This window comes from Cheilinus undulatus, linkage group 2, assembly GCF_018320785.1.
Source record: "Cheilinus undulatus linkage group 2, ASM1832078v1, whole genome shotgun sequence".
In the NCBI taxonomy this organism is placed as follows: domain Eukaryota; kingdom Metazoa; phylum Chordata; class Actinopteri; order Labriformes; family Labridae; genus Cheilinus; species Cheilinus undulatus.
The window spans coordinates 52,914,762-52,927,594 of record NC_054866.1 but is presented as its reverse complement, the minus strand read 5'-3'; the positions used below and the strand labels follow the sequence as shown (position 1 = coordinate 52,927,594).

Below are 12,833 nucleotides of genomic sequence, written 5' to 3'. Positions count from 1 at the left end.
GTGTTGTTAGAAGAAAAAGTGATGTAACAGTGGTAAACAGGCTCCTGTCCCTGCTTTTTTGTTTAGTGTGGTTTGTAAATCCTCTAATGAAACTCAGCCCAGAGCTGTTGCTGCAGCTCAGTGAACAAACAGCACATTTAATCTGTTCAGGAGGCCTGGGCTGATATCGAACACGCAATGAGAGACGCCCTGCAGTCTGAGGAGCATTTATTTTTCTGTCCTGTTGTGTTTCTGAGCTCACATGGTGCAGATGTTGTTTTGGTAAGAGAAAGTCCTGTTTGTGAGTTACACAATGTGAAGGTGGATATCACAGATTTAACTCACAACAGAGAAACAAGCTTTAATTGTTCTAGTAGAATGACAGGAGCGAAAGATGACTTTAAGAGCACAGGACGCTCTAATATACAACAAACTCAACAACCAATTTATCAGGAGTACCAGTTCATCGGTTGATCAGTGAATTACATGGTAGCAGCCAACACAATTAGGTATGCAGATCTGGTCAAGAGGCGAACATCATGTGGACGACGGCTGATCTATTGAGAGTGGCATGGTTGTCTGCGTTCTGGAAACTTTCATGTTGATTATTCTGACTCTACCATTCAAATTTAGACTCATCAAACCAGGCTGCTACTTCTTCACCCTTTTCATGACTAAAAAAAAACAAAGATTTGTGTTTACTCTTTCAGAACTTCAGTATTTTAGGGACTTTTAAGCATTAAAAAATAACATACTGTATCATCTGAAGCATGTGGTATCACCAAGAACCCAAGCTTCTAAAATGTGTCAGAGAAGACGTTCAGAAGTTTGACAACAGATACTCCTCAAAGTCGCCTTAGTGTTAGCATTCAACACCATCAGAGTCAGAGGTCAAAGGTCATGGAGGTCAGAAGTTCAGAGCCAGGGTCAGTGTGGACTATGGGAAAACGGACCACAGGGAGGGCCGCCTCAGGAGTGACGGTCAAAACAGTGAAGATGGAGGCCGATGGGAAAGCGAAACTTAAGAAACAAGCTAGAAGTTTTCATTAAGAAGAGAAAAGAGAATGACGGGATATTACTTAACAAATTATGTAACAAGACAGTGATAAAAACTTGAAAAAAACATAGCCTGCGTATCAGAGGGGTGACACACCAGCAGACTGCAAGTTACTTAGAGAACAAAAAAAAAAACAGTCTGTTCAAATAAATGAAAAAAATAAATTAGGAGCATACAGAATAAACTGTGGTGTACCTCAGGGCTAAGATAAAATAAATAAAAAATGGTTGGATATCATTAACTGATCAATTACTCTTGACATTATGGTTTTGAGAAATAGAGGGAAAAGACTTTTGAAATTGCAGGAATAAGTCAACTGCAGGATTCTACAAATTTCTTATTTATTTTGTTTTCAGTTCTTTTTTGTAGTGATTACCATTCGTTGATTAATGCTTTTGTGAAGAGGTGTCAGATTATATAGGTGAAACATTAAAAAGTTAATTTCTTCCTGTGGTTTAATTCAAGAAGTGAAACTTCCATATATTCTAGATTTATCTCATACAAAGTGAAATATTTCAGTTCTTTTTTTATCCTGATGATTACAGCTTACAAAAATCCACTATCTTAGAAGATTAGACTTCACAAAACATCCATGCAAAAAAAAAAAAAGAACTCATATCACCGAAATGTTGGCTGGAAGGATAGTTAATGTGTCTGAATAATTCTATGTGGGATTGGTCATGTAAATCAACAGACACATTAATAAAATATTCATTCATTCATTCATATTCTGCATGTCAACTTCAGAAAAAATATACAATCTTAGTATCCTGTACTATCCTCACACTGGCAGAAATTAGTCACATGACTTGTCTGTGATTTGAAAGTTGCAGCTGGACATTCTGCCTTTGTTGTAAAGTCCTCAGTCTTGGGTGGAACTTCTGATGATATGACAGAAGTAGAACATACGTTCCACCCTGCTGCTAACCACCAACAGCTGCTGTTCTGAAAAGATAACCCCCAAATTTAGCAGACAAAGCCCCAAGATCCATGGTACCATCCTGTGGGGTCCCAGATCCCAAGTAGGGAACCATTAAGATAGATGATGACATGATGGAAGAGGATTCCTTTAAAGACAAAATTAGAAACTGTAAATATGCTTTCATACTACTTGTATTTTCTTAATATGGTTAGAAAAAAAAAATGCCAGTTTGTTTTTTAATTTTATTGTTTTTAAGTTGAAATGTGAGTTATTAATCACATAAAAAACTTGTCTCTCACCATCAGTGCTGTACTGTACCTACAGTGTGAATTATCAGAGCAGGAGCTCCACCTGCTGATCAAACGGGGAACTTCAGTTTTTGTTGGCCTTGTCTGATCATCAACATTGAAGACGCACTTGAGAGACATTTTCAATGCATAACACTTTTACTGACATTTTCCAGTATATTTTACTTTACTTTTTTATGATTTTTACAAAGTAAAAGGACAAAAATATCTCTTTTGTCTCTAACTATAGTTTAATCAAGGGTTTCATGTAGGATAATACTCTGAAAAGTTGGTTAGATATCAGTGAAAGTCAAAAGAAATACACAGTTTGAGCTGTTTGTTGTGATATTTTGGCCTTTAAGGTATTTTTTTGGTTTTTAATAGTTTTTATATGTCATTATTTCAAAAGGGAATATTTTTTCACTCATCCAAGGAATTGTGCAGAACTTTCAGGCACATCAGGGATAAATACTGAGGTAGAAGTTAGGCATAGATATGGTGAGTAAGCTGCCTGAAAGTACCATCAAGCAGGAAGGAGGACCGACACAACCCCAGCTGTGCTCTGGATGTCTTTGCATTTATATAAATTACCAGGGGCATGGAAAAAATAACAAAGTCTAGACCTTTAGGACGGAGTAAGGGATGGGTGTGGGGAGTAAGCACGGCCTGGGAGGTAGTAGGTAGTACGTCCCAAAGGCCTGAAAACTGCCAGCTGTCTCCAGGTGTATTACCACAGGTGAAAAGGCCCGGACAGAAGAAATGCTGCTGGGCTTGACCTTGGCTGCTGAGTGACACAGATGTGTGCTGAATGCTTGCCTCTGCCCCAGCTTGGGCCATGGTGAATCCGAAGGACCCTACAGGCCTAAACTTGTAACATGACTGTATGAAGGGACTTACATCCTTTCATTTGTTAATAGTTTTCTTTTTATAATTATTAACTTACAAATTGTCTTCAGAATAAAATGAAAAATCATGATAAAATCGTGGTTGTGATTTAGCCATAAAAAACATAATATAACATGAACAGTGAGAAATTTTTTAAATTGGATAAGACTTATTTTTTCTTACCTCAGTGAAAGCTTCTTCCTTCCTCTGGTCTTCAATTCCTCTTTCTTCTTCTCCTCTGACTTTGTTCTGTTCTTTTCCAGCTTTTTTTTCTCTCCTTTAACACCAATGGTCACGTTTTTCTCTCCTTTAAAACCTACATCCAGGTTTTTCTCTTCTTTTACACCTACATCCAGGTTTTTCTCTTCTTTTACACCTACATCAAGGTTCTTCTCTCCCCTTGGCCCTGGATTGGAGTCTTGATTAAGTCCGTCGTCTTTTTTTGGCCCTAAATAAAACTCTAGATTTAATCTCTCTTCGGTTTTAGGCCTTGGATCAGACGTCACATGTATCCCCTGCTCTACTTCAGGCCAGGAGGTCGAGGTTTTCAGTATTTTATCGTCTGTTTTAGAGCGCTGGTTTAGATCTAATGTTGTCTCTGGCCACAAAACAGACTCGACATGTATGTTTTCTCCCAGTCTTTCCTCTGTCCTAGCCTCCTCGCTGTCCTGTGGTTCTCTTTTAAACCCTCCTAGCTGAGCTGTTAACCCAGCTCCCTCCTCATTGTCTCTAACAGGTGCAGGCCTCGCCTTATTTTCTGCTCCCTGTTCTGTCTGTGGACCTTTCGAGGAGCTGTTTTCCTCCTCCTTTACAATTTCTTTAAAAACTCCTCTGTCGTCAGGTTTTGTAGATTTAGGAGGATTTGTTAGCGTAGCTCCTCTGGTGGTTTCAGGTGTTGGAGACATGACAACCGCTCCAGACGTGATCTGTAGGACTCTCATCCTCCTGGCACCGCCGCGGTGGGACGCTTTACTTCCTGGTTTGGGTTCTTTGGTGTTCAGTCGCGGTGTCCCACTGGGATGGATGGGGGTCAGAACTGGTTCTGGGACAGAAACCGTCACCGTGGAAACCTCGCATCTGTAACCGCTGAAACCTCGACGACACACGCAGCGGTTAGACGGACGACACAAGGCATCACCATGGCAACGAGGATGACACCTGGCTAGAAGAGGAGATGAGACAAAACAAGGAAAGAAGATGTTTAGACAAAGGAGCCAAGGAGAGGTAAAGACAAGTAAGGCCAGTAGGTCAAAATATTTAACAGTAATTAAACCACCATAGAACAGTTATTCCGGATGTTAATCTTTATATGTACATTTAGTAATGTTGTTGTTCACCTCGGCTCGATATCTCCACATTTTAGTACTAAGTATTTAAATCCTACATATTGTTAAAAATATGTGTCATGGCTGCCCTCTACAGGTTGAAACTGGATATTGCCAGTTAATTTTTCTTAACAGACGTGAAGTATTGAGTCCTAAAACCCAGACATGTGTTTACATTTGATCATATAAACACCATGCCTTTAACCCAGGGGTGTCAAACTCAAGGTCCAGGGGCCAAATCTGGCCCGTGGTACAGTTACACCCCACTGACCAGATCCTACCATATTTTTACTATAACTGGCCCACTGGTCTGAGGTCTGCATATTTCCTTCAGTTAAAGATGTAAATTTAACCATGGTGATCTAAAATATCCTTGTTAAGTCATGAAAATGAGAAAAAGTAAAAAGTTAAAATAATTACATAAGAAGACAGCAATACAGTAAAAAAATTAAAACAATTCTGTAATATTCTTAATTTTGCATTTCACAGTTATTATGCAAAGTCATGGTTTTGACTTTTATTCATATGTTGACCTTTTCAATTCACAATTTTGACTTTTTATCTCATTTTTTGACCTTTAAGATGCTCAATTTCAAAATTTTGAGTAATATTTTGACCCTTTATATTCATGATTATGAATTTTTTTCTCACATTTTGACCTTTTTAGCTCTTTACTTTGACTTTTATCTCATAATTTGACTTTTAGACCCTTGATTTTGAAATTTGAGTAATATTTTGACTTTTAACCCTTTACCTACTGAGTCTAAAAATGGTGATTTTGACATATTTTGTTATTATGGTTGTAAAATAACCAGGAAATGCTCTAAGTCTGAGAGCTTTGGTCCCTTTTCCCAGGAGTACCTGAACTTGACTTTTCTACATTTGGTTAATGATTATTGCACATTATATGGAATTGTCAGCAGTTTAAAAGAAGAAAAACACAAAAACGGATTTGTTTTTCGAACTCCCCTCCTGAAAACATCCGCAATGCTCCATCCTTGGACATGTTTAAAAAAACTCAAGCACCACCTGTTCACCACAGCTTACAGTCTCTCCTAAAGCTGCCCCCATACACTCAACCTAGTATTTGTCTTTTGTGTTGTCTTGTTTTCCACGCTTCTGTAAAGCTACCTTGGGTCTCATGAAAGGCGTTATATAAGTCCAAGCTATTATTATTATTATTATTCACTGTTAATGTCTGAAAATGTGCTGTGTTCTGAAAGAAAATACAAATGCTAATACAATAATATAGGTTTATTTGAGAGTTCGTCCCCCAGAGTCTCTGTCAAGAATAAATCTAGCCCTTGTGCAAATGTACCTGATGACTCCTGATTTTGAGTTTTTGTTTTATTATTCCTCATGAAGTTTTGCTTTGACATTTGAAATGTGAACTTATATATGTTTAGAACAACCACCAGTCATTTTTTGAGTCTAGAACTCTGGGTGTGCAAAACACAGTGCAAAAGATAACTATATACATAGGCAACAATTAGTGCAAATAAAAGTGGAAAAATGCATTCTCAACATTCTCAAGTAACATATTGTTATTGTACATGACAGACAGGCACAAATGCCACTATCTAACGCTATTTTTTGAAAACAAAACACCACTCTCACTTGCTTTCCTTTTACTTTCTTCCTTCACTCTCCTTACTAACTCATCTACTGCCAAAGCTGCCATTTTTGCAGTGCTGTTTGACACTACTGTAATATATATATACCACACATCATATATTGCCAGAAAGCACAGTGTTGGAACTTTTTAGATTGAGCAAACTTTCCAGGAGTTACAGTGTTGAGAATCCATGTAGTAGTCTCGCGATACTTCTGGTGTTTTGCTATGAATGCCAACGTCACATGGTTGTGAGTACTGTAATGAAACATACATGTATGCATGCCCACAATTCTCAGTTTTCCATAACCGCTGGAAATTTTCTGATCGGTCAAACTTTGACAGAGTTACTGTAATAATACTCTGGACATATAAAACACAGCGCCGGCGCTGGCTCAGTAGGTAAAGGGTTAAAACAAAAAATTTAAATGTTTTTCTCACACTTTGACATTTTAAACCGATGATTTTGAGTTTATCTCATATTTTGACTGTTAGGAATCATGATTTTTAACTTTCTATCTCATATATTTTCCTTGTAAAAACATTAGTTTGACTTTAAACACCATGTTTTGAACTTTTTGAGCTAATAAGTTTGAATTTTATCTCAGATTTTGAGCCTTTAAACTTAACGTTTTGGCCTTTTTCAATCTTTTTTTTTTTTAGATTTATTTTTGGGCATTTTTGTGCCTTTATTAGATAGAGAAGGACAGTGGATAGAGTCGGAAACAGGTTCAAGAGTGGGGGAGAGACATGCAGTAAAGGGCCTCAGGCCGGATTTGAACCTGGGCCACCCGCGTACATGGGGAGCACCTCCAACCACTTGGCCACCTGCTCCCCTTTTATCAATCTTAAAATCATTTATCATCAGGGCTAAAGTTTTTCCCCCCATAATTCATTGCTGGTGAAAATGAGTTGACAGTTTATGGTTAGATGTGGACCCTGCTCGGCCCTCAGGTTGGACCCAAATTCAGAATTCGGACCCTGCTGTGATTGAGTTTGACAGTTTATGGTTAAACCATCAGAATACAGCAGATCCTGTCAGTTAACAGGATGGTCTTTAATGAGTACTAATACCTGTTCTGACTACAGAACCACTCCAGTCCATCCCAGACCACCTCAGTAGACAGTCTGAGCTTTGGATATCAAACTGTTTTCTGTATACACCGAGTTAAATCCACACAGAGCTTTAAGAACCTGGTATCTGAACGCCTAATTCAGATACAGATCAATTTAGCTTATTTAATTTTATTATTTTCACAATTTTTTGCCAATTTTCACCCATTTAACCTACCTTTTTCCTACTTTTTTCCATTTTTTGTTACATCCTTTAGCTTATTTTCCCAATTTTTTGCCACTTTGACCCCATTTTTGCCCCTTTTCACCCATTTTTTTTTGCCACCTTTTCACCCATTTAAGCTACCTTTTACCATTATGTACCACCTGTTTCCTATTTTTTGCCCATTTTTGCCTCTTCTTAATTTAAGACGGTACCCTTTAAACCAACACAGTGTTCAAGACGAGCACCCATTTTTGCTGCTTTTTTGACCATTTTTGCCACCACTGTCTTGTTTTTATTGCTACTTCAAGCTGTTTTAGTCATTTTTCACCACTTAGGTTGTGACTCTTGCAAAGGTATTTTTCAACACTTTGTCTCTTTGGTTGAGGAGGGTTGAGAAATGCTGATCTTACAGAATCATGAATGTGATAATGGTAATTGGATTTAACTGTGAGGTCAGTGTAGATGAACAGCTCTAGCACGCTGGTGTCAGTGTGGGTATGTGGGATGCAGCTCTGAGGTGAAATTAGAGCTATATTCATACATCATTTACAGGAAGTGTAGGGTGAGTTTAAAGGCTGTGTGACAGTTACAGAGCTCTAAGAGGAAAAACAAACTGATCTGCATTTCCTTTGTCTGTTTGTTTTGGCAATACGAGGCAGTGCTGTTGTTTGTTTGTTTGTTTGTGTGTGTGTTGGTGTGTGTGTGTGTGTGTGTGGGGTGGGTGTGTGTGTGTGTAAAAACTTTTCTCCTAACAAGACAATGTGACAAAACAGTCCAGCTTTACTCTGTGGGCTCAGAGCCCACTGGGACTTAAGTGTGTGTGTGTGTGGGGTGTGTGGGGTGTGTGTGTGTGTGGGGTGTGTGTGTGTGTGTGTGTGGGGTGGGGGTAAATCTGGTTCCATTCACGAGTTCCTGCTCTCTATGGGACATTCACAGTCTGCCTGGTTAATCCAGACCTGAAAGAAACCATTTGGACTGTGTTTGCAGCTGATTTGAAGGAGAACTGGATTTCCTTTCTCTTCTCTGTTACTCAACAGTAATTTATCCGTTTCCTGCCACTCAGCAGGCTGAATGATCAGACGGATATTAGAGCTGAAGTTAACCTCCTGCTAGCTTAGCATTAAGAATGGAAGTGGTCGGTTTTATGGTCATAAACTGTTTGCTTAACTCCGTCCCTTAAAGACTTGTCCATTCACAGTGTGGCAGTCAGCACATTTACATGAATGGTAGAGTCAAGATGATGATGATTTAGGAGTATAAATTACACCGCACCAACACTGACTGACAGCTCACAGTGATCCTCATGATACTCCTAGCTACATGAGCTAGCTAATGTTAGCTTATTAGCACTCACCTGTTTAAATGATGGGAATTTCTTGCCCTTTGCTTCCCAAACTGCAGCATTATTGACCCTAACACGTGGTTAATACATCAAACTGTCCATGGACTTTCATGGTGAAGGTGTAAGGAGAAGGATTCTGCTCTACCATAGATAAAACCATAAATAAACATCACTTAAGCTAAGTTCTGGCTGGAACGTCTCTGATTTAAATAGCATTCCTGTTCTGCAGAAGGGTCCAACAGGACAAAAACTTACCATCTAAATTAGTCTCTGTTTTCCTGCGGTTGTCAGGTGAGATAAAGAGATGGAGATTAACAGGACCACTGCTGCAGCTCTACATAAATCAGGGGTCATCACTCAGAGAGTGCAGACCTCTGCCATTAGCCATATCTCCCAATAGTGAAGAATCCTTTAAAAACATTCCTGGATCCAGACGGTGATCCGGATCACTCCCAAAATCTAATTTGCCGATTACTTCCTCCCTGGTGGGGTGGAGACATGGTGAGGCAAAGCATTTGCTTCGCTACTTGTGGATTGTCATTATGGAAGCACCCATGGTCTCACCGGATGACTGAAAGTCATGGCAGAGGGTGAATATTCCTCTATTCTTCCCAGCATTGTGAGTATTGTCGCTACAATTCGCTGCCTTTCTCTCTGTTATGCTCCAACTCGTCTCCCCGACCGGGCATGTGTCTTTCAAACTCTATAAACTCCAAAACTTTGAATAGAAACACACCCAAAAACATGCTGCTGGGATTGAAGTTACTCATGTCCGCCATCTCCTGGTGAAAAGTGGTAACAGCACAGACGTCCACCATTAGCCCTATCTCCCAATAGTAAAGAATCCTTTAAAAAAATCCTGGATCCAGACAGTGATCCGGATCAGTCCCAAAGTCTAGTCAGCTCTTCCCTATGCCATTTCTGACATTTCCTGAAAATTTTATGAAAATCCGTCCATGACTTTTGGAGTTATGTTGCTAATAAATGCACAAACAAACAAACGAACAAACGGACAAACCCACCCGATCACATTACCACCTTGGTGGAGGTAATAATTTTGGGGGTTGATTTAACAGCTTTAACAATCCAAAAGATATAACATTAAAACCACAACATCTTCTTTTCTTTCTGAATCGAATGATCTTCTGGGGGCCGGATAGGAAACTTTGGGGGGCCTGATATGGCCCTCGGGTCACCAACTGAGAAACAACTAGGCATGGGCAAATGTCCATACAAAACAATTCAGTGTAATTATTCCACTGCTCCTGTTTGAATTTAGTGATTTCAGATCAGTCGCCTCTGAGAGCAAGCAGCACCAACTGTTAGCTGTGCCATTTTACTAACATGACAGGTAACTGAAACTGAACTGTGCCACAAACCAGGTGGTAGGGCTGGACAATTAATTGAATTTTGATCATGATTTCAATTTTGGCTTCTCATGATCATAAAAACATTACAATCGAGGAAAAACGATTAATGCGTGCTTCAAAGAGTATTTTTGGGTTGTGTTTTTGGCTGTGTTATTAGTGTTTTTTCCATGTTGCAAATTTTGCAAGTTTTACAGGAGTGCATGTAGATTGGATATTTATTTGTATTTATTGTTTTTTATTGCTATTATTTAATATATTGTTATCATTTTACTTGTTACTAATTTATTTTTGATTGTTCTTTTAAATTGTGGTTCAATAAATACTAAAATTTTGAAATCAATGAATAATCATGTTCATTAATCGTGATTTCAATATCAATCAAAATAATCATGATTATTATTTTTGCCATAATTGTCCAGCCCTACCAGGTGGAAAACTGAAAAAGAACACCAGTATGTGGAAATATGCCAACATAATGAGGGTGCCCCATGCGAGACGTATCACAGTTTCCCTGAAGACATGGATTGTCCTCCAAGCTATCGTCTGAGCTGAGGTCAGAGCTCTTCATTTCCTCTTATTAGGGTTAAAACAAAGAAAAGTATGTTCAGAGGGTTTTATCAGTGAGAGAACAGAAACAGCAGAGTGCTTGTGTCCGTCAGCTCTACATGTGGATTAAATAAGGTCCCCACTCACACTTCACATCCAGTGTGGTAACCATAAAGTCCAGAACCACTGTAAACCCCGGAAGCATAAATAATCCGGCTCAGCTCATAAATCCAGCTCTGCAGACGGACTCGGGAGTCCTGCAGAACTTCACGCTTTGAAGCGGGTTGTAAAGCGGAGGATGGGCCTGCTGCTCATCATCCTGTGTGATCACACCTGAACTGAGGGATGTTAACAGCATCGCTCTGCCTGCAGCTGTGAGTCAGTGACAGAGCTGCATTTATCAAACACTGTACACAGATGAGGAAGGCATGCACTTTCCCACAGAACAGACAGAACAGGTAGAGTGCAACGTCTCGAATCCTGATTGTTAACCTGAACTGTCATCAGTAGGTAGAGTCGGTCCGTCATGGCTCAACCAGGAAGTCCTGGGTTTAACTCCCAGCTCCAACAGTCACATGCTAATGTGTCCTTGGGCAAGAACCCTGATTTCCTCTCAGTGCTGCATCAATGGGGTGTGGATGTGTGGATAAGTTTAGTTCATACTGATGGCCATCAACACAGTATCAGTGTGTGAATTTGGAGTAAATCAGTGTTAATGGGTAGAGTGGCCTGTGGTTTAAAGAGCTCTGGGTAATATGGACCAGAAAAATGCTAGACAACCTTAAGTTCGACATAAAGAATTGTTTGATAAGCTCTTACATTTCATCAAATTTCACAGATTTTAAAGCCAAAAAAATTCTTCATTTTGATATTTGCGGCAGAGCGTGTCTCAGCATGGTAGAAGTCATCATGGAGCCATAGCCTGTTTATCACAGCAATGGGAAAAAAAATCATAATTATGAATTTAAAGTCAGCATTTTGACTTTAATAATAACAACTCTGATATGTTTTTTTCAGATTTTGAAAAGAGAGGTTGTGCCTAAAAAGGCCAAAAAAAAAAAAACCCTGTCAGAATCCTGAGCATTTTTTTCTTTGAATTCTGACTTTATTCTCAGTGTTTTATTCTTATGGTTGAATTTGACAAATAGTTTGACCTTTAAAAAAATCAGCCAGTATTCTGAGAAAAAAAAATCTAAATTCTGACCTTTTTTCAGAATTTAGACTTTAAAAAACAGAATTAGATTTATTTCCTCAGTTTGAAAATGAAAGTTGTGCCTCAGTCAGAATTCTGCCTTTGTTTTGTTAGAATTTGAAAAAGCGGCACGTCAAAAAAGATGTCGGTGGTTCAAATCCTCTTGTGTATTATAAAAACTAGACTCCATACCTTTCTATTTCCCCCAAGAAAACAAACGAATCGTTTGGTTTCAGTGATTATTTTTACATATGTGAAAGAAAAGGCGTTAAAAGTGGCCTTACTGGTTTGCAATAATAGAGATTCCAGTGCACTGCAAGTAGCTCCAGCACTAAATAAAAAAAAAATAACCCTCAGGAACTGACGTTGCTGTATAGAACAATAACAAATAACATTAGAACCCTAAATCATGGCCACTTGCTTGTTTTTTCCTCTGAAAGCTCTCTGTTGTGCCATTCTAATGACGCTATCCATACCTTTGTAGCTCTTACAGAACATTTTCTAGCAAGTCTGGAACCTGGATGACTTTCTGGGGTCTTGAAAGATTAAATGCACACAGCAAATCCGATACTGAACGTCCTTCTATCCATTTATAATCCAGTTTTGATCGTTTCCTGCTGCTAGCAGCTAGTATAGTTGCCATACTGTCTGTTTGTATCCCAGAATGCATTTTGCCTGGGCTGTGACAACCAATGGCAGGCCGTTTTGTCCTCAAGTCATGCTTTGCCGAACAGTGCATGTGCAGACTTAAAAATTGTAGCAGCGCCTGAATGACTCAAAATAGAGAGAAAGAGACACAGAGAGGCCGTGACGTGTCCTTCAGAGTCTCTGCAGACAGGAACTGCTTTCATAATGACTCAAATTCCTAAAAGCGCAAGGACTTTTCTGTGAAAATGTGAATAATCTTTAGACTCTTTGTCACAAGTATTTTTCCACTCTTTGGTTCCAAAGAGATGGGAGAGCAGGTCTGTGCAAACAAACCCTTAGTCTTTATTTGTTTTACTGTGTTTGTTTACATGAAAAGTATTTAATTTCTG

At 39.0% G+C, this 12,833-nt stretch overlaps 1 protein-coding gene across 9 annotated transcripts in view; it reads right to left on the bottom strand.

Moving 5' to 3' along the window:
• LOC121525321 (latent-transforming growth factor beta-binding protein 4) overlaps positions 1–12,833 on the bottom strand; it is a 113,985-nt gene that overhangs the window by 82,954 nt on the left and 18,198 nt on the right. For all 9 annotated transcript variants that reach the window (XM_041811308.1, XM_041811273.1, XM_041811292.1 and 6 more), the window contains exon 3: positions 3,314–4,292. In XM_041811308.1, coding sequence (XP_041667242.1) covers positions 3,314–4,292 — 979 coding nt within the window. The remainder of the gene's footprint in view (positions 1–3,313; positions 4,293–12,833) is intronic.